Source organism: Typopeltis vanoorti, chromosome 25 (assembly GCF_054136105.1).
Source record: "Typopeltis vanoorti isolate ZY-2024b chromosome 25, IOZ_Tvanoo_1.0, whole genome shotgun sequence".
NCBI classification, from domain to species: domain Eukaryota; kingdom Metazoa; phylum Arthropoda; class Arachnida; order Uropygi; family Thelyphonidae; genus Typopeltis; species Typopeltis vanoorti.
Window position 1 is genome coordinate 4,929,459 of NC_143573.1, and position 22,954 is coordinate 4,952,412.

General features: G+C 35.6%; 1 protein-coding gene across 1 annotated transcript in view; it reads left to right on the forward strand.

Annotated features, from left to right (window-relative positions):
• The window catches only part of Cndp2 (Cytosolic non-specific dipeptidase 2), a 327,834-nt gene that overhangs the window by 186,091 nt on the left and 118,789 nt on the right, over window positions 1–22,954 (forward strand). Inside the window, exon 11 of the mRNA XM_090414788.1 lies at window positions 7,114–7,258. Coding sequence (XP_090270914.1) covers window positions 7,114–7,258 — 145 coding nt within the window. The remainder of the gene's footprint in view (window positions 1–7,113; window positions 7,259–22,954) is intronic.

Here is a 22,954-nt window from a genome sequence, read left to right on the forward strand (position 1 = left end):
CAGATACTTGGAGACATCTGTCCCGCATCTGCTGCCGGTCTTGTAAACTAGGTTGAGGAAGATCGCTGCACAATAAGACTACCTGAACAAGAAAAGGAGTGCAGAGAAAAAAAAGACAAATCCAGGATAAGAAAGGGAAACGAGGGCAATGATGGTGAAGCGGTAAACAAATTGACTGAAATCCTTCCTGAAAACTTGCAAGATCATGGCTATAGTCAAATAGGAAGTGGAACTTCTCCAGAGGCCTGTCATGGAGCGATTGAACGAGGTAATGAAGAGACTGGAAACAATATCGGTGAAGGTCCCAGAACCTAAAACTGTTAAGATGGACGAAACCAAAAGTTTAATTCGAGAAGAGGTCGAGAGGCTACAAAGGCCCCCTTCTTGACCGAATAGACGCTGTCATGGAGAAAATCACAGCTATTACCTCCCAAGAAAAAATAGTGCTTCCTTCAGATCACAGGACGGTCAGTAATTTAAGGGATAATATAGAACCTCCCGGGTGTTTTAAATGTGACAGGATTGGGCATCTTGCTCGCAATTGTTACAGCGGTAGGAGGTGAACCAGTGGAAATTATAATGAGGAGCCAAAGTCCTACACATATGCAAATAGGACATGGAGATGAGGGCAGAGAGTGAGTGAATCGCCTCATGGAATGATGGTGAAGGGCGGTGTCCATGGTAGGCACTGTAAAGCTTTATTGGACACTGGATCCCAAACCTCCATCATTTCTGAGGATTATTTTAAATTAATAGAGCCCCACTTAGAGAATAAGGCTACATACCTCAGAAGGCCAGTAAGAGTAACTGGGATCACCACCTTCACATCTCATACAACAAAGTCTGCATATCTGAAGTTGTACCTACCCGAATTCAGACTATGTGTGTGTGGCATGAATTTCTGGTCTTATCCAGGACTTCTCTGCCACAAATCAAACTCATTCTAGGAGATGATTTCTTGAAGAGGTACAACTTCAAATGTGATTATGCCAAGAAAGAGGTGAAGATCTAAAGATAGGCGAAACAAAATCTCTTAGAAGAAGGAAAAGGATTTGTCCAGACATGAATCCCAGAAACAACACAAAGAGGGCCAGGTCAGTAGATCAATCGCTGAACCTAAGAATGATAATCTAGACTTAAAGGAGCCTCATTTGTTGAAGAAAGCAGATCCTCATATGAGCCTTAGGTCACCAGTCGAAAGGAAGTCAGAGGAGACTTCCATCAATGATAAGAACTTGAAATTGGAAGAGAGTCAACCAGTGGTAATGAAAGTATATCATAATTAAATTGAAAAAAGGAAAGAAAGAAAATCCAGAGAAACAAACACTTTTCTTGGCTGTGTAGGAGAAGGTAGAAATAACCTGAGATGCTCATGATTCTTCTATAATAAAAGCAGTTTATAACAGAAAAAAAGGGGGGAAAGACGGCGAGATCTCTGCTAAAAACCCCCCGGTTGAAGTGAGGTAAACTTGAATATACAAAATTTAAAACAAATTTTCATTTGAAGGGGGGGGGGGAACCTTTGTTATACCCTGATGAGTTGGAATATTAAAGTTTCATCTTATCAGTGTATAACAGAGCGAACACCCAATAAGAAACATTAAAATATGGTTGGTATCTGGGTATGAGTAGTTTTGAATACAATAATAAGAAAAGGAAGGAAAGAATTGTAAAGTAATGAGATTTTATTTACTTATATAAAAGAAAGGAATGTGTAAGAAAAGTGTGCAAATATTATGTGTATAATTTAATACTGAATTAAGGTCGTCATTATCTTTAGTGTGAATTAACCCTTATTGTGAATATACATGTAAGAACCAGACCAACATAATCTGGGTAAACGTAAGCTCGAAGTTTGGTGGGAAAAGCAGACAGTTGCCCCGAGCGGTCTCGTGCTCGCGGAATGTGCTTAGAAGTTGCCGGAGACAATCGGACAGTATGACGTCAGGCACATGTGACGGCATATTCTACGTGCCGTGTGAATGGCCAAAGTTATGGTGATGGCCATTAGGGAGGAAGTATAAAAGGGTTAGAAACCCCCCCCCCCCCTTCTCTCTTGTATCCTGTGTTTGCCTCGTGGTCGATAGGAGCTCTAGGTGTAGGTCCATTGCTGGTATGCAGTTGGACGGGCTTTCAGCGGGAAATCTAATCCCGTGATACTGCAACAGGCTATGCCGCGTGGAATGTCTAGGAATGTACATGTCCGAAGTGCTATGATAATGGAAGTCAAAGATATGATCGCGTTCAGACATCGACGATCGGAAAGAAAGCAACAAAGGAGAATAGATAAGTAGACAATTTATTATTTGATATGTGTGAGAATCCAGAAATTAATATTGTGTAGAACTTTAATGAAAAGAGACTCAGAGATAGCAATTAAGAGAGACTGCATGAGAAAGGACTTGTTTAAAAATACCAAGCAATTTTAAACCTGGTTTTACTCCATATCCCAAGTAAGCAAACAGACAAATAAGTCAAGTTTGCGCCTGCAAGTGATGCAAGTCTAGCTGATCCTACAGGTAGTGCAAGACTAAGGCAACTCATGGTAAAGGTGGCATAAGCTCTGATCACTAATCTTAATATTTATTGTTCTGGTAAAATACTTATAAGCTCTGTATTACTAAATCTTGGTATTTCTAGCCTGGCTCCCACTGATGAGACCTCAATGAAGGTCGAAACCGGTCTGGGTAGTGGGCCCTTGCCTTTAATACAAAACATCATGCATCCCCTTCTTGGAGATGTGTTTTGGCATTAAGGGTAAATATTAAGATTAGTGATCAGAGCTTATGCGACCTTTACCACGAGTTGCCTTGGTCTTGCACTACCTGTAGGATCAGCTAGACTTGCATCACTTGCAGGCGCAAACTTGACTTATTTGTCTGTTTGCTTACTTGGGATATGGAGTAAAACCAGGTTTAAAATTGCTTGGTATTTTTAACATTTATTATTCCCAAGGTAAAATACTTTCTACAAAGGACTTGTTTGTTGTAAAAATTATGAGAGGACAGACACTGTGTGAATCTGAATATTATGTGTATTTAAGAATGTTTAAACAGTATTTGATCTATAGAGTAAAAGTTGACTGAGATTGTAAAGATATAGATTAAAGTGTAAGAGATATGTTATGTGTAGAGTAATTTAGGTAGATTGAATTTTATTGAGTTTTATGTAGAAGGTATAAGAGTTGTCAGATATGATTTGTTCCTTAGCTAAATTTTGAATGGAACCTTTTATTTTGTATTGTTAGCAGTATGCACATTATGCTAAATAAACCTTTATTCTTTTACCAATTTTGTCTCTTTATGGAATTCGATGTACCACTTGTAAAGTTAATTAAGAATGTGGGCAGGAGATTTTGGAACACAATTCACAGTCATGATTGCATATCTTGTGTTATCTTTGTTCACTTTTTACCAACCTCTTGATTAACATTCTAATTAATCTAAGAGTCCTAAGTGGCACAGCAGAAATAAATAACTTTTCTTAGAACTTAAAGAGAGGTTGGTAACGAAGAGTCTGCCACATAGGTTTTGGCTCGACCCTCGGGCTATTCCTTTTTGACCCAGAGATACCACGTGCCACACACATAGGCAAGACTTCAAGGAAATCAAAAGATATAAAAATTTATAAGAATGGGGCACAACACAACACTAGTGTTCTTCCCAGATGTGTGATGAAGATGATTGGTGATATTGGGTCCCCTTGACTTGTGGCAAACCAATCTCCAGTCTCACCTGCTATTCTGATTTTTGCTTGTGCTTGGCTGTTTATATCTTTCAGCAGGCAGATCGGTTTATTGTCCACACCATAAGATTCTATGACAGCCCATGTTATATTTTGGTCAATATTATCAAATGCTTTTTGGAACTCCATGAAACAGCAATGTATCTTTTTGTTCTTTCTTCGAGCTTTCTCTGCTATTAGTCTTAGTGCGAGTATTTGTTGCACTGTACTTCGATCTTGTCGAAATCTGGCTTGCTTATCCGGAAGATGTGCCTCCATATGCCCCTTCAGGCGTTCTGTTAGTATTTCATCAGCACTTTGCCAAGATGACTCATTAATGCAATAGTTCTGTAATTGGTGCATTCTAAAGCACTGCCTTTCTTATGAACACCCAAGACCGATTTTTTCCACTCTTCGGGTGCATACCCTGATCTCTATATTTCATTACACAGCTTATGCATTTCTTTTGCAACTGATTCTCACCCATATTTTAGCATCTCGCCTATTATATTGTCATCTCCAGGACTCTTGTTGTTCTTGAGGTGTTTTATAGCCTTATTCACCTCCTCTTCCAAGATGTCATATTCAAAGGATATTATAGTTGCATATATTTGTCAACAATTTTTGAGACTTATCCCGAGACCACCTTCAACACCCAATAACCACCTCCGTATGCTTACTAAAGCTATATCTCCATCTCTAGATGTGTATGCTAGAAATTTAATTATGTTTTCTGTTGCTACAATTTAAATTGTTCTATTATCTGTAGTGAGTCATGTTTTCTGACAAGTGTTTGTCACAAAAACTGATTATTATTAACTCTCTCATTGATTCACTTGACTCTTTCATACAGTTATTTCATTCTCTGTGTTTGTTAGAATTAACATTGACAAAACTTTTTGCTGGCCTCTAAATGTGATAAAATGAGCTTTAAATTCAACGGCTCTTATATTTTCTACAATCTTCCTCTTGAAATCATCATTAACAAATCACTTCTCTCCTGAATGTTCTGCTCATTCACTTACTAAATGTACTATTTAAAGATTCTATTTTATGTGGGGGAAAGGAAGCCTTAAATTGATATAATTCATTAAAATCTTCTAGACAGCATTTGCTCTTAAGTTCTCTGTGCCGTCCGTTGCTTTGGATATACAGTAGACACTGCTTATTGGGATCACTTTGGGACAGTCGCTTTTCGATAACAATAACCTGCTGATAACATTAAGCAAAGGATATAAAAAATAGCATCATTTATTTCAATTTATTGTTATGAACATTATTTAATTTAACTTATTTTTATAAACAACTTTTTAATAAGCAACAACATAAAATTATTTTAAAAACTTTGTAGCATTGTTTGTTGTGTCTTTGAATATAGTAGTTCATGAATAAATTGCTCATACTCATAATGACTTTCGAAGTTTGTCGCTCTGTGTTGCACATCACAGTGAAGTATTTGTAGAGCTTCTTGCATCTGCGCATTGGTTGGAGGAGCTTCTAAAATTTGTTCTTCTATACTTGTATTAGGTTCAATTTTTTCAATTAGTTTAAAGTTCTCATCAGAAGCAGCTTGACATATTTTCGACACTGGCATTGTAGCCACCACTTCAACATTGTTATCAATATCCAACCAATTTTCAAATTCTTCTTTTGACATACCATCTGTCCTTTTTATTTGTAATATATTCATTTGTAATATATTCAAATTCTTTGTAAGAAGGAGTTTCAGAGTTTGGTTTAAAAAATCCACCTTTTGGAAGCAGTTTTCAGTAGTCTTCTCTGAGAAGACTTGTTTCCATGACATTGCTAACAAATGCAATGCATCAAGAAGGGAAATCTTTTTTTTGCAATTGCACTTGCATCAAATTGGTCTTTTATATAATCTAGTTCAGTTATAATTCTCGTACGAACTTCCCTGTGATAATAAGCTTTAAAAGCTCATATGATGCCTTGGTCACATGGTTGAATTAACGATATAGCGTTCGAAGGCAAGAAAATTACTTTGTTCTTTAATGATAAATTGTTTGTATGTGCAGTGCATTTGTCTACTAACAAGGCAATTTTTTGCTTTAATTTAAGATCCCACTTAACTAACCAATTGTTGAAAATCATTAGTCATTCAAGCATTTGCACTAGAACAGTAAAAGGCAAACTTTTAAAACACTGAGAGTTTTACTTTTTCCAGTCACTAGGAGCTCTCGTTTTGCACCTTTCATATTAGCACAACAAAGAAATGTCACTCACGTTTTTGAAGATTTAAATCCTTTAGTACTTTCATTTTTAAACAAATAAATATGCTCAGGCATTGCACGAAAATAGTCCTGTTTTGTCTGCATGGTAAATATCCTCAGGAGAATATTCAGGAATAATTTTTGCCCACTTGGTCTTAATCCATGCATCAGCTGATTAAAAAAAAAAAAAAAAAAAAAAAAAAAAAAAAAAAAAAAAAGGCACTTTTTTCTTCACCATGAATATGCTTTACACAATATTCTCTTGCTTTTTCCACCTTTTTAAACCATCCATCAGTTGCAGTGAAATTTTCTTTGCTCATTGTTTTTGCAAGTTCTGCTTTTTGATGCATCAAAGGCCTGTTAATTGAAGCATTATTTTCACAAACATTACTAAACCAAAATTTTAATCTTGATTCAACTTGAATATCCTTACTAGATTGGGCTCTCTTCTGATCCATGTTCTCATTAATAAGAGCTGAAGTTTCAGTGTTCGATCTGTTTTTTAAGATCTTACACAAGAGTGCTTGTGAAATTTTTAAATGTACAGCTGCAGTACTGACTGATTTTGGGCAACTTATCATAGCACTCCAAAATTCTTTGCTTTTCTTGAAAAGATAAATCTTTACATATTTTATTTACTTCTGGCATAACGCTATGACTATTTTAATGAGCACTTAAATTCAATTACTAAAAGAGAGCATGAAAATAAACTCAAAAAATGACAATTAGACTTTATTTACCCCCACCCCACACACACACATTTTCCTGGAAGATATTGTCAAATTTTCTTTTGATTAACCCTTATTTCTTAGAATTCTGAGACACAAAAGGCTAAACATTCGAGGATTTTAATAACAATAACAAGAACTTTGATTGTAATAGATTATTTTTAATTCATTTTAAATGAATTAAAAATAATCTATTTTGTTTTGGGACCGACTGATTTTGATAACAATAGCCAATTGATAATATTATCCGTGATCACAATAAGTGGATTCTTCTATATAACAAATTGCATAAGCCGTCTGCACTTGTGTGCTATTGAGCTCATTTTATACTTATGAAAAGAAATTTAGATTCCTATTCCATAATAATAAATATATTGTGAATAAAATACTTTTTTAAATATGTATGTTTTTTCTAACCTGATCCTTCATAGTCATGAAGCAATGTCTGATCTCATAGCCTTAATGAACAGTTTGGTGGATTCCAAGGGAAAGATTCTTATTCCTGGAATCATGAATGACGTTGTTCCAGTAACAGAAGAAGAATTGAAATTGTATGAAGCTATTGATTTTGATATGGTATGAAAATAATATCTATATAATTTTATTTAGAAAAGTGTCACTTCCTGTAAATATCAAAATTTATATATCTACATGGTGTCCCAAAATTCATGTAAGAAGTAATTTTGATAGAAAACACAGGTTTTTAATTAAAAATTGTAATTTCTTATTGATTCATAAAGTATTCAGTATAGGGTTATGCATGGAATAGCATATCGGGTAAATGGCCTCCATGGCTTTGCTGGCACATATGCACTCTTTTGTCGAAATTTTCCATGACCGTTTTGCATAAATGTGGCTGAATTTCGTTGATACAGCGCTCAATTTCCTCCTTCAAGGCATGGGTGGTCGTGGGCTTGTTGGCATAAACCTTAGACCCCCAAAGAAAAAAGTCCAACGCTGTTAAGTCACATGATCTGGGCGGCCAATTCTGATCACCAAAACAGGAAATTACACGACCAGGAAATGACTCGTGTAGTAATTGAATTGTTTCTCGGGCTGTATGGCATGTGGCACCGTCTTGTTGAAACCACATGTCGTCCACATCCATATCTTGCAATTTAGGCACAAAACACTGGATTAACATGTCGCGATAGCGAGCACCATTAACTGTTATTGCCTTACCAGCCGCATTTTCGAAGAAGAATGGACCGATGATGCCTCCAGCCCAAAATCCGCACCAAACAGTGACTCGTTGTGGATGCATTTGTTTCTCAACAATCACTCGTGGATTTTCTGAACCCCAAATGCGACAATTTTGTCGATTAACGAAGCCATTAAGATGAAAATGAGCCTCATCGCTGAAGATGATTTTGTTCGAAAAATAAGCATCCACTTGTTGTTCCATAATCCATTCAACGAACTCTCTTCTCTGTGTGTGGTCAGTAGGCTTCAGTTCTTGAGTCAATTGAACTTTGTAAGCATAAAGATGCAAATCTTTCGTGAGAATACGATGTAGAGAGCTACTCGAAATGCCCAATTCAAGACCACGGTGTCGAATTGATGTTCCTGGACTCTCAGCAACACTCTCACGAACTGCTTCGATGTTTTCTGTTGAACGACTTGTTGAAGGACGGCCAGAGTGTATAAGATCACTAATTGATCCAGTTTCCTTGAATTTTTTAATTAATCTTTTCACAGTTGATTAAGTTGGATCACTATTCCGACCATATTTTGTACGAAAATTGCGAACTGTAGCTACCAAACCTTCATTATTTTTAAAATATTGCTCAACAATGAAAATGCGTTGTTCTTTCGTGTAACGCCCCATTTTTAATAACCCTGAACTGTCAGCTGTCACGCTGTCTTTTTTTTCTCATTGGCAACACTCTACCACACAAACGGCGCTAAATTTAAATCTTGCGCGAATTTTGGGACACCCTTAATAAATGAATGTGTGTATTTATATACATTATCATCAATTTCTTGATATATATACCCCCAAGGGGTGTTCAGATTACTATGACAGCACTACATGATTAAGTTTATATTATCATTAATCTCTTATCAACAATTTTACTCTAACATTTTGTGCTTCTAAGGTACGTCTAACTGAATCAATCCTCCTTGACTTTGGTCTTTCTCTGGGTCTCTTTCGGCCATCTTGGCATCAAACAACTGTTTTGCTAACCTTTCTTCACCCATTCTATTTAAGTGGCCATACCACCTTAGATTAGACTAGATATGCTTGCACATTCTTGAATGCTAATAAGATAAAGTTCCTTTCTAATATCTTCATATTTAATATGATTCTGCCATTAAGTTACTCCCCTAATTATTCTCAGACCCCTCATGCCTGTGGTCTCTAGTCTTTGATCAAGTACTTCATTTCTAACCCAACTCTGTGATCCATAACTTAAAAGTGGTTTGAACACTGTCTTCTATACTGCTAATTTGGTGTTTTGGATAATTTCTCTCTTATTCCATATAAATTTATTCAGCTGGCTACCCACCATACCAGCTTTGCTTATTCTGTTGTCATTTCAAGATTTAACCTGCCATCTTCACTAGAAACTGTGCCTAAATAGCTGAAAACTTTTACTTGTTCTATAGTATTTCCATTTAGAATACAACTGAAGTTTTCTATGCTCCTGCCTATTTTCATAGTTTTTGGTCTTTTAATTGATGATGTTCATGCCAAATTTGTTACAGCTGTTATTCAATTTAATTGGTGAATCCTGGATACTTGTAATATATGGGACATCTGCATAAAGCAAAGAGCTAAGTTTGACATATCCAATTGCCACTTTCTTTCATAATCTGATCCATATAGATGATGAATAAGAGTGGAGATAATGTTAATCCTCTTGTCTTACTCCTGATTTTACATCAAATCATTTTCCTGTGTTTCCTTCAATTCGAACTGCTGACTTACAAGTTAAATATACTGTATTTCTTTGTATAATTCCCCTCATCCCATATAATTGTGGTGTTTTGAAAAACCTTTCCTGTATGCACCTTGTCATATGCCTTTTTCAGATCTACAAAACTTAAGCACAGATCCTTGTCATACTCCCACAATTTCTGAACTATGTGTCTTAAAATAAAAATCTGATTTTAACAACCTCTATTTGGCCTAACTTGTTCTTTTCCAAGTTTCTCTTCCACAATCTCTTTTCAAGTATGCTTGCATAAATCTTACCTTGGAACACTTAGAGAGAAATTCCTCTGTAATTCTCACATTCAGTTTTTCTTCCCTTTTTTATAGATGGGTACTATGAGAGCTCTACTCCAATCATTTGGAATTTGACCTTCTGACCAGGCCCTCTGAATTATGCAGTATTGCCACTGTGAAACTTTTATGCTTTCATACTTAAGCATTTCTGGTGGAATATCATCTACTCCAGCTGCCTTTTCATATTTCAAGTTTTTGATGGCTTTTTCTAACTCAAGTATTAATATGTTATCCTCTTTGCATTCCTCTTAAATTTTCTAGTACAGTTCTGTCACTGCTTGGTTTGTTTAAGTCTTTCAAATTAATAATTCACACATCTAGGATATCCTATCTTCATTTTTCATGCAACCTTTATCATCTTTGATTCCTTTTACAGTACTCTTTCCTCCATTTCTTAGCTGCTTCAATAGTCTCCAGAACATTTTGTCACTTTCTTGATATTTATTTTCTATATTCTTACATAACTTTTCCCATGACTTTTGTTTAGCTACTTTTACACACAGCTTAGCTGTGTGTAAAAGTAGCTAAATAGCTCTTACATTTTTCTTTGTATTCTTTTAGAGCATGTGTCATCTTATTTCCTAGGAACTTTTGGTATGCTTTCTTCTCTTCCAGGATTGCTTCTTTAGCTTCTTGTGGTCACCATGTTATTTTTCTATCTTTGCAGACAACTTCACCACATACATCCCTAGCTGAATGAATGTCTTCTTCAGAGATTGCCACCGAGTCTCCAAGATTTGGTACTTGTTTTCATTTGTTTCATTTATTCTTTAATAATTTGTACAGTCCAGTCTACAAATTACCTTTAAAAGTTGCTCAACTTTAATTCTTTTTAAAACTTTCTCACATACTGTTCTTTTCCATGTGATATCCATTTTTGTCCTGCTTAGTGCTAAGTAATGGTTACTTCCAATTTGAAATCCTCTCTACACTTGTATTCTGAACGAGCATGTTGATATCACTATCGACAGTGACATAGTCAATGAGGATTTCTTTCTTTTTTTGTGTTTTCTCTCCCTGTGAACTTGTGCACATCTTTATGTTGAAACAAGGTGATAGTAATGACTGGTTCATTTCCTGAGTAGAAGTCCAGTAAATACTTACCATTATTAGTAGCTTTGCCCTTTTCTTTAAATTTTCCAAAAATGTTCAGATCTCCAACAAGGACCACTTTTTTTTCTTTTGTCAGCTGCCTGTTCTAATGACTCCAAAAATTCCTCCACTTCTTCCTTGGAAGAAAATTCTGTCAGAAAAAATAAGTTTCATTGTCTATGTCCCCATCCCCAGTCAAGAAGTTTATCTTCATGTTAGGTGTTGAATGCTATCACTACTCCTTCCTTTCCTCGATCATTGTTGCCTGAAAATAACATTGTGTACATATTAATTTGAAAGATCTCGCCTGTTTTTGTCCTCTTTGTCTCAGTAATGGCAATTATGTCCATGTGATACTTTTCCAATTCTTCTGCAAGTTCAATTTCCTTTCCATTAATACTCTTTATACTGATGATTCCTTCTTCAGTTCTTCTGATGTGTTTATTTTTCTTCTTCTAGATGTTGTGTTGGAGGCTTGTTCCAGTAGCTGGCTTTTCACTGTTTGCCCTGGTTCCCTGACAAAAACAGCAGGGGGCCTTGATTAACCAGACAATGACCCAGCTGACATGAAATGTCATGTAGTACCATCATATGCATTTGTGGTTTAAGCCAAAGAGAGTACAATTGGTTGGCTAAGTCTCAAATTGCCAGCCCATCCTTATTTGTTCACTATCCAGTAGATACCTACTTACAGGTCACCCCATGTGAATGTGAGGATTGGACATTAGGTCAGAACCTGAGTCGGTTCTCCACATTCCTGAAAGGTGATGTGGAGGTCTCCTCCCAGTTATTTAGCTTTGACCTAACCTTTCATTGTCATGAAGTAGACTGTAGTTTAATCAGTATCAATGATGCCCTTTTGTTAAAGAGTTGGGTTTGAATCTCATCTAGGATGCAAAGAACTTTTCATAAAGTTTATAATCTGAAAGTGAGTTAGTCATTCTCATATAGAATCAGTATGCTTTTTTTTTCTCCCAGAAACATGGACGATTTTCTATCCTACATAAGAACATACTCAATTTACAGACATAACACACATCTCTTATCCTCAGTTGCTCTTTAGCTGTAATTCCAGATCACCAGTTGGTATGATTGGCATAAAATTACATTGGGAAAAAAAAATTAAAAATGAGGATTAGTTAAAATATTATTACAAATAAGTTGATTTACCTAGCTCATATGCAAGAAACTTGTATATTATGGTATTTTACAAGCCCACTTTCCTTTTTTAATTGTATTTTTATAATTGTTCCTACTTCTCACTCCAGTAACTTCCAGGATTGTTTATTGCTGATATATTTTATTTTTTTAAAATCATCCCTGCATAAGAAAGACAAAACATATAGCACATCAGTGTTGTGTGCAGATGAGTGGTTAAGAAGGAAAGAGCATGTTATGTTTTATGAACAACTGAAGATTATTTCTTGTATAATGCAACCTATGGAGTATCCATAAGTATTGAATAACACATATGCCATAGTAAAATAAATTTTAATTTGTAAATATTTCATTTTATATATCATAAGACATCAGTACAATTAGCGAACAACAATACGAATTGAATTCGAAAACAGAGCGCATGCTTAAATTGGAATCCCTCTAGGTATACAGTTGCATCTTCATGGATTAAAACTATTGGGCTGAAATGAAAATAAATTAAATTAAAATATATAAGAGAAATTTATTTAATACAATTGAGGATAATAATTTCCCAACCTTGTGGAATAGTGACGGTCATTACGATTAAGATTAGGTCTATGAAGTAGGGCTTCAGCACTTTCTTTATATAAATGTTCATATTTATATATGGATCTGTGCAGCAGCTTAATTGTACTATTGGATCCTTGGTTAGCATTTTCAATTCCATGTTGTGCAATTCCAGATTTGTGGTGTTTGATAAGATGGATATGATCTTGATTCAAAGATACGTTTATTTACAGATCTTCCTGTTTGTCCATAGTAAGACAAGTTATACGAACGTGGTACTTTGTATATGCCAGGTAGCATCATTGGTGAGAGTTCGTCTTTTGGAGAAGGTAGCAAGTTGTGAATTTGGTTGATGGTTGATTTGGTTGATACATTAAAGGCATCTCTGAACATGTGGCAAAATTATGAAAAAATATCAACTCATTGTTTACCTATAAACCCATCATCCACATTCACAACTTGCTACCATCCCCAAATGACAAATTCTCACCAATGATGCTTCCTGGTGTATACAAAGTACCACGATCATTTAACTTGTCTTACTATGGACAAACAGGAAGATCTGTAAATAAAGGTATCTCTGAACATCAAGACCACATCTATCTTATCAAATGTCACAAATCTGACCTTGCACAACATGGAATTGAAAACAAGACAAGAAATTGAAGCCCTACTTCATAGATCTAATATTTACATGGTAAAATTTATTTTACTGTGGCATATATGAGGTAGGTTCCAAAAGTTTCTAGCCTGTCATACCAATTTTAAAACACTGTATATGTGACCAATAGCACCATCTATGTGGGGAGCTTAGTGTACCAGTTACCTGCATCATTCAGTTGGAGGCATTCATTTGATTAACACATGGCATACTAAGTGACTGTAATGTTAAAAATTGGATACCTTGCTGTGATAGTTTTTCACCAAAGAAGGGCTCTCTCCAAGTGCTATTACACAGTGATTGGATGGTGTTTATGGGGATGCTTCTCCTTCATATTCCACCATGAAGGAATGGGCTAAATAGTTTTGCCTAGGAAGAGAGAGAGCATCAAAGATGATCCTCATGATGGCTGGCCTATGAAAGTGATGATTGAGGAAAATGTGGCTCTTGTTGAGGAGCAACTGCTCAATGACAGGTGGCTGAAGCTCAAAGAAATCTCAAGATCAGGGCTTTCTATAACAGCCACCTTTCACATAATTCCCAGGAAGCTTCATATGATGAAGGTCAGTGCAAGGTGAGTGCCCCAACTTCTCTCTTTAATTCAGAAGGAGCATCATGTGACCTGTTCCCATAAGTTTTTAGATCTTTGCCAAGGGAATCAGAAGTGCTGGAATCCATTGTTATGTTACCAGGGATGAAACCATGGTCCATTATTATTATGATCCTCTTTCTAAAAGGAAATCCATGGAGTGATGCAAACCAGACATAGCATCACCGAGAAAAGCCAAGGTCACTCAGTCCACCAAGAAGATCATGGCAACAATCTTTTGGGATTGCCAGGGAATTCTCTTGATAGACTTCAAGAAAAGGAATACCACCGTGAATGCAAACTACAGTAGTTTAAACAGGTGCATGGTCCTTTTGAAGACCTGTGCTAGTGGTGTGCCACAGGGCTCTGTACTTGGCCCATTACTATTCAGTTTGTTCATTAATGATATAGGAAACGATTTGAGGGGAAATGTTCAATTTTTTTTTGCAGATTTTGCAAAATTAGGTAGAGCAATATTCAAAGATGTTATTTTACAGGAAGATTTAAACAGACTGACAGTATGGGCAAAGAGGAATGGATACCAATTTGATGTTGCAAAGTGTAAAGTTATGTATTTTGGAGTGAAAAGGTTACCAGCTGTATGCCATATTTTTTATCCAAGTTTTTTTTATGTTGTTCCCACCTACGAAAGGTTATTTGCAAATGTACAGTACATTTTCTACTGTAGGTGGGCTAAAGATTTTTTTCTCAGTTTTATCAATTTTGTTTGTATTTTTTAATTTATTTTTTACGTAGTTTGGAAACCCTGCTCTAGATACCAAATGTTGGAATTTTTTTCAAGCCATTCAAGTAAGCAGGGAGGTGATCTGAAATTCATTTTCCACCTAAAGACGAACACAAATATCCATGGCCATGGTAGGATTTGACATGCAGCCTGTTGGTTTGAGAGCAGGTATGCTAACTACTTGGCCATCCATGCTGGTAAAAACCTTGCCATCCCTGTATGAGACCAGTTAATTCACCTCCAGTTGAAAACCATCAATAATGATTCTTTGCATCTTCCATACTGATGGGACTGTGCTTGTTGAAATTAATGAAGCCAGGAATTTTGGGATGTTGGTGAATAGGGAGTTCAAATATTGTTGCAAAAGTAACTAAAACAGCTCATAGGATTACCTGGTCATTAAAAAACATCCTAACATGCAGAGATAAGATTATTATTCCTCTTTATATAAGGCTTTGATAAGGTCGCATATGGATTATTGCACACAGATCTAGTTACTTGGGTTTCTTGGAGATGTGTGATGTGATTGTGTTTCAAGGACTGTGTGATGTTCCATATAGGAAGAGAGATTGAAGATTTGTAGGTTACATAAGTTAATTGCTCTGTGGATAATGAGGGGGGGGGATATGACAGACATATGTTGCCTGGGGGGAATTGTAGAATTGATGTGGATGAAATATTTCAGTACATGAATAATGTTAATAATGAAAAAATAATAGTTACCAATTCCCATGGATAACTAGAAGTTACCCATGGAAATTGAGTAAGAGTGTTGTTAGCAAGGGAGTGAAGACTAGATTTTGTGCTTGGAGAGTGGTGAGTGGAATTGATTGCCAGAATCAAGTGGGTGTGTTTTGTTGGTGAATGATTTAAGGCAAATCATCTATCATCTAAGACACTTTGTACCGTATCAATCCACCTATATCTTGGTCTTCCTCTGGGTCGTTTTGCTGCAAACCTGGCAGAGAACACTTATTTTGCTAATCTTTCCTCGCCCATTCTGTTTAAATGACCATACCACCTGAGATTAGCTCTGCTAACACATTCCTGGCTGCTGACAATATCAATTTCTTTCCTAATATCCTCGTTTTTAATATGATATTGCCATTGATGCCATCTGTTCACACCCTCTAATCTTTCTCAGGACACTCATATCTGCGGTCTCTAGTCTTTGGTCAAGTGTTTTACTTCTAACTGATCTCTCAGATCCATAAGTTAAAACTAGTTTGAACACTGTTTTGTATACAGCTAATTTAGTGTTCCGACTAATTTCTCTCTTATTCCATATGAATTTAATCAGTTGACTTCCTACCATACAGCTTTGTTGATTCTGTTGTCTATTTCCATATTTAATTTACCATCTTCACTAAAAATCGTGCCTAAGTAGCTGAAATGTTTTACTTCTTCCACAGGTACTCCATGCACAATGCAGTTGACATTTTCAATGCCTCTGCCTATTTTCATTGTCTTTGTCTTTTTATTCCTGACCTTCATACCATATCTATTACAACAGTTATTCAATTTAGTCAGAAAATCTTCCAGACTTGTAGCGAATTTATTGATAAGTATAACATCGTCCGCATAAAGCAAAGAGTTGACATTAACATCTCCAATTTTGATATCATGTTTAATACTGCTTTCCTTCATAATGTGATACATATAGATAATGAATAACAGAGGAGATATGTACATCCTTGTCACACACCAGATTTAACATTAAACCATCTTCCTATATTTCCTTCAATTCTAACTGTTGACTTACAACTCAAATAAAAACTAAGTATTGCTTGCTTGATATAATGCCCTATTGATACCATATAACTGTAGCATATTGAATAGCTTCTCTTTTGGCACCTTATCATATGCCTTTTCCAGATCGACAAAACTTAAATACATATCTTTGTTATATTCCCACGATTTCTGTGCTATTTGTCGTAAAGTGAAGAGCTGATCCTGACAGTCTCTGTTTGACCTGAATCCAGCTTGTACATCAAGCTTTTTTTCCACAATTCTTCTCAACCATTTCTCAAGTATACTGGCATAAATCTTACCAGGAACACTCAGTAGAGAAATACCTCTGTTATTCTCACATTCAGTTTTATTTTCCTTTTTATATATGGGTACTATGAGAGCTCTACTCCAATTGTCGGGAATTCGTCCCTCTGTCCAGGTATTCTGAACTATGCAGTGCAGCCACTGTAAGACTTTATACCACCATACTTCAGCATTTCTGGTCAAATATCATCTACATATTTCTACTTCAAGTATGGATATGTATTCCAGACTGTATGCCTGTTGAGTGTTTTTTCCACTGTACTATCATTGCTTGTTTCATTTAGCAATTTTTCAAAGTAATTACTCAATACTTCAAGGATATCTTTTTCTCCCATTTTCATGTCACCTTTATCAACTAGCTCCTTTTACAGTACTCTTTTCTCCATTTCTGATCTTTTTCAACAACCTCCAGAATATCTTGCCACCTTCTTAATATTTATTTTCCATGTTCTTGCTAAAGTCCTCCCATGACTTTTGTTTAGCTAGTTTTACACAGCGTTTAGCTTTCTTCATTTGTCTCTGTATTCTCTAAGAGCACAAGCTGATTTATTTGCTAGGAACTTTTGATATGCTTTCTTCTTTTTCTTCACTGTCCTTTTAACATCCTGTGTCCACCATGGAGTTCTAATTTTTTTATCCTTGCAGACAACTTCACCGCATGCCTCTCTAGCTGAATCAATCAGGGTTTTCTTCAAGGCTTGCCAGCGTTTAGCTTTCTTCATTTGTCTCTGTATTCTCTAAGATCACAAGCTGATTTATTTGCCAGGAACTTTCGATATGCTTTCTTCTTTTTCTTCACTTCCTTTTAACTTCCTGTGTCCATCATGGAGTTCTAATTTTTTTATCCTTGCAGACAACTTCACGGCGTGCCTCTCTAGCTGAATCAATCAGGGTTTTCTTCAAGGCTTGCCACTGAATCTCCAAGGTTTGGTTCCTGTTCTCAAACTCTTTCATTTTTTCTTCAATAATTTTTGTATATTTTAGTCTACAGTTCACATCTGAGAGCTGCTCAACTTTTATTCACTTTAAAAATTTCTTACATGTTATTCTTTTCAATATGAAATTCAATTTTATCCTGCTCAAGACTAAATAGTGATCACTTCTAATTTCAAATCCTCTGTACACTCTGGTGTCCTGCACAGGTGAGAAAACATCACTATCATCAATAACATAGTCAATGAGACTTTTCTTATTCCTTGCCTCTTCTCTCCATGTGAATTTGTGCACATATTAGTGTTGGAACATGGTGTTAGTAATGACCAGTCAATGTCCTGAGCAGAAATCCAGCAGGTATTTGCCTTTATTTGCTTTGCTCTTTTCTCCAAATTTTCCCAAAATATTTTTGTATATCTGACAATCATTTCCTGCTCTGCTTGCTATTTAGATTCCCAACAAGGACCAACTTTTCCTTTTTCATTGTGTCAGTTTCTTTTTCTAAAGCCTCAAAAATTTTTTCCAATTCTACCTTAGTAGAATCTTCTCTGGGACCATAGGCACATATAAGTCTCATTGTCCAGTTTCTCATTCTCATATTTGCCCACATCACTCTACTTGAGACTGCTTGCCATTCAAGAAGATTAGCCTCGTATTTTGTGTTGAATACTATGGCTACTCCTTCTTTTCCTTGATTGTCATTGCCTGAATATAACATTTTGTATTTATTGCTCAGAAAGATCTCACCAGTTTTTCTTTTTTTGTTTGAGTCACCTCTAATTCCTCTAATTTATCTAATTCCTCAGCCAGCTCCATTTCTTTGCCATTCAGGCTTCTTATGTTGAGAGTAATGATCTTTAATTCTGGTGATGTTGAGTTGGGGTGTATTTTCAGATATGTTCCAGTAGCTGACTTTTTGCTGTTCGCCCTGGTTCCCTGGTGAAAACAACGGGGGCATTGTTTAACCGACACCCCAGCCAGCATGAAATTTTGTCGTGTTGTACCGCCATTTTGTATTTTGGTTTAAGCCTAAAAATCTTTTCACTTTATCATAATCCTTTACAAAAAAAAATGATGAATCAAGCAGTCAGGCAAATGCTTCAAATCCACTAATAGATAAGATGGATACTTTTGTGCCCACAGAGGAAAATAAAATTATTAAAATATCCAGTATCCTGGACAGTTGAATTTCATGACAACTTATACATATTTCTTGAGATAGACACTTGCCATCACAATTTTCTAAAAAAGCAAAAAAATATATAAGACCGACAAAAGAAAACCTTACAAATCTGGAAGCCAGATGAATTCACCAAACATCATTAATATGATTCTAGAATGGAATTGTGACAAGTTCTGCTGAAACATCGATATTTGTTCAAGAGGAACTTTGTTATCAATGTTTGCAGAATCTGTGACATTCACATTGTAGAAAGATGTTAATTGGTATATCTCTCTCACCAGCAAGAATGAGATAGGAAATGGACTTTGGATTTTAATTATCTAGCTTCCTAGTGACTGCACATAAAAAAAAAGTAAAATAACATTCTTCTTGTGCCCATGTTGTTGCTGTTTGAATTTCCAATTTCTGTCTGTTACACTGATGATGGTTTAAGATATTTAAACCAAATATTTCTATAATTGAGTTGATAAAATACAGCTGATAAAATCTTTCTAATGTATTCACATATGTATTTTTATATTACTAACAGAGGCAGTGCCATTTGCCTCTCAGTAGGACCTTTTATTACAGTATATTGCATCTATCTGTCACCTAGTGTAGATATATCCCAGGTGGACCTTGATGATCTTGTTGCGGTTGTCATTCTGTATGCTTGTAATGGAGGAATTAAATAGCCACAGTACTTTATGAGGTATTGCAAACTAACATCAGAGTAAAGAATGTAGAGTACATGTTCAACATTACTTTCCTAATATTAGAAATAATGCATTCTATATGCTTAGTTGAATGTTCACTGTTATCAACTAAGCAATTTGTTTGCCATTCTTCTTCCCTCTAGTTAAGTGGGTGATAGAAAATATCCGAGAGTGACTGCTTTCCCTGAGATAGCCATTCTTTACAAAGACAACTATGTACTCCATCAGATATCACAATGGAAAATAGACCAATCATTAACAGAATTTGATTTTGCAACAGTCTGCTATTCCCCCATCACCGAAGCAGCAAATCATGTTATCACATAATACTGAGCCAACTGCATCATCCAAAACACGAAGTCGATTCTGCTATTTTCACATCATGATTGAATTCAGAATGTATAATAGCCAAGAAAATCTAAAATGAAGCTTGGTATCTTTTACAAGATACCCTACCACACAAAATTTAATTGTTTTTAAATGTGTTTGTACAAGGGTGTGCTGAAAAGTTGTGATAATTACCATGAAGGAATTGAGGCAGAACCATATAACTTGCACATTATTCTACATATTACCCACAAAGTATTATACACTTGTTACAATGCTGCTGCATCATAATTCCCAGAGAAAAAAAGCCCTTCTCTTGTTGCACAAACCAGTCCTCAGCTGCAGATATGACTTCATCATTTGTGGTAAATTTTGGAATAGGAAATAGTCAGTTGAGGCTAAGTCTGGTGAATAGGGTAGGTGAAGCAGACATTGAAAGTCCAATTTGTGTATTTCTGTTGGGTTTCATGAGCAGTGTGAGCAGGTGTGTTGTCCTGCAAAAGCAACACACCTCTACTCAGTTTCCTGTGGCACTTTTCCTTCAGGAAATTAATTCAACCACTCATATAGGAATGTTTTGGAGAAATTTGGAGAAAACAGTAAAGTTAATAATAATGGTAAGTATTTACTGGACTTCTGCTCAGCACATGGACTAGTCATTACTGATACCATGTTTCAACATAAAGATGTGCATAAGTTCACACGGAGAGAAGACACAAGCATTAAGAAAGGCCTCATTGACTACGTCATTGTTGATAGTGATATCATCATGCTCGTTCAGAATACAAGAGTGTACAGAGTATTTGAAATTGAAGTAACCGTTACTTAGTACTAAGCAGGATAAAAATGGATATCACATTGAAAAGAAGTATGTAAGAAAGTTTAAAAAAGAATTAAAGTTGAGCAGATTTTACAAGTAAATTGAAGACTTTACCATACAAACATTATTGAAGAAAAAATGAAACAAATTGAAAAGAATGAGTCTTTGGACTGCTTGGAGGTGTCACGTAATAATAATAAGTATAGGATTTTATTTTCAGGCAATAATGATCAAGGAAAGGAAGGAGTTGTGATAGCACTCAACAGCAAACATGAAGTTAAATTTCTTGATTGGATGGCAGTTTCAAGAAAGGTTATGTGGACAAACTTCAAAATGGGGAAATGAACAATGAAACTTATTTGTGCTATGGTCCCATAGAAGATTTGGAGGAATTTTTTGAGTCATTAGAACAGACAGCCTGACAAAGAAAATGGAAAAAGTGGTCTTTGATGGAGATATGAACAGCAGAGTAGGAAATGAATCCACCAGGCATATAGAAACATTGGGAAAATTCGAAGAAAACAGCAAAGCTAATAATAATGGTAAGTAGTTACTGTATTTCTGCTCAGGACACAGACTACCCATTACTAACAACATGTTTTAACATCTTTATGTTAAAACATGTTGTTGGTAATGAGTAGTGCACAAATTCACATGGAGAGAAGCCACAAGAAACAAGTAAAGCCTCATTGACTACATCATTGTTAATAGTGATATCATTATATTGGTTCAGGATACAAGAGTGTAGAGAGGATTTGAAATTGGAAGTGACCATTACTTGGTACTAAGCAGAATAAAAATGGATATCACATTGAAAAGAACAGTATGTGAGAAAGTTTTAAAAATAATTAAACTTGAGCAGCTTTTATAGGTCAATTGTAGACTAGACTATACAAACATAATTGAAGAAAAAATGAAACAAATTAAAAACAAGAATTAAACCATGGAGTCTTAATGGCAAATCTGAAAAAGACATTGATTCAGCTAGGGAGGTATGTGGTAAAGTTTTCTGCAAAGATAAAAAATTAAGAACACCATGGTGGACACAAGAAGCTAAAGAAGCAGTCCTGGAAAAGAAGAAAGCATACTAGAAGTTCCTAGCAAATAAGTCTGCAGAAGCCCTAAAAGGATAAAGAGAAAAATGTAAGAGATCTAAGCTGTGTAAAAGTAACTAAACAAAAATCAAGGGAAGGCTTTGGTAAAAGAAGCATAGAAAATAAATATCAGAAAGGTGACAAAATGTTCTGGAGGCTATTGAAAAAGCTTAGAAATGGAGGAAAGAGTACTGTAAAAGGAATCAGAAGTGACACGAAAACTGAAGATAAGGATATCCTAGGCATCTGGTGTAATTACTTTGAAAGACTGTTAAACGAACCAAGCAGTGACAGAACCATACTAGAAAATTTTCAAGAGGAAAACAAAGAGGAGTACATATCAATACTTGAGGTAGAAAAAACTATCAGTAACTTGAAATTGGGAAAGGTAGTGGAATAGATGATATTCTGCCAGAAATGCTGAAGTATGGAGGTATAAAAGTTTTGCAATGGCAATACTGCATAATTCAGAGGGACTGGTCGGATGGTTGAATTCAGAGTGTTTGGAGTAGAGCTCTCATAGTACGCATCTATGAAAGAGGGAAATGAAGCTGAATATGAGAATTATAGAGGAATTTCTCTACTAAGTGTTCCAGGTAAGATTTATGCAAGCATACTTGAAAAGAAGTTGAGAAAGATTGTGGAAGAGAAACTTGGAGAAGAACAAGCTGGGTTCAGGCCAAATAGAAATTGTCAAGATCAGATTTTCACTTTAAAACAAATAGTTGAGAAATTGTGGGAATATTATGAGGATTTTGTACTTAATTTTGTAGCTCTGGAAAAGTCCTAAGACAAGGTGGCCAAAACATTTTTGGGCACCTTGTGTTTTGAAAAGTGCTTTTCAAAACACTACAATTATATGGAGTGAATGGAACATTATACAGAGCAATACATAGTTTATATTTAAGTTGTCAGGCAGCAGTTAGAATTGAAGGAAACACAGGAAGATGATCTGATATAAATCAGGGGTAAGACAAGGATGCACATTATCTCCACTCTTATTTATCATCTGTATGGATCACATTATGAAAGAAGGTGGCATCAAGCCTAATATTAGAATTGATGCCAGACTTGCTCTTTGCTTTATGCAGATGTTGTACTCCTAAACACATATAATACAAGTCTCCAGGATTCACTAA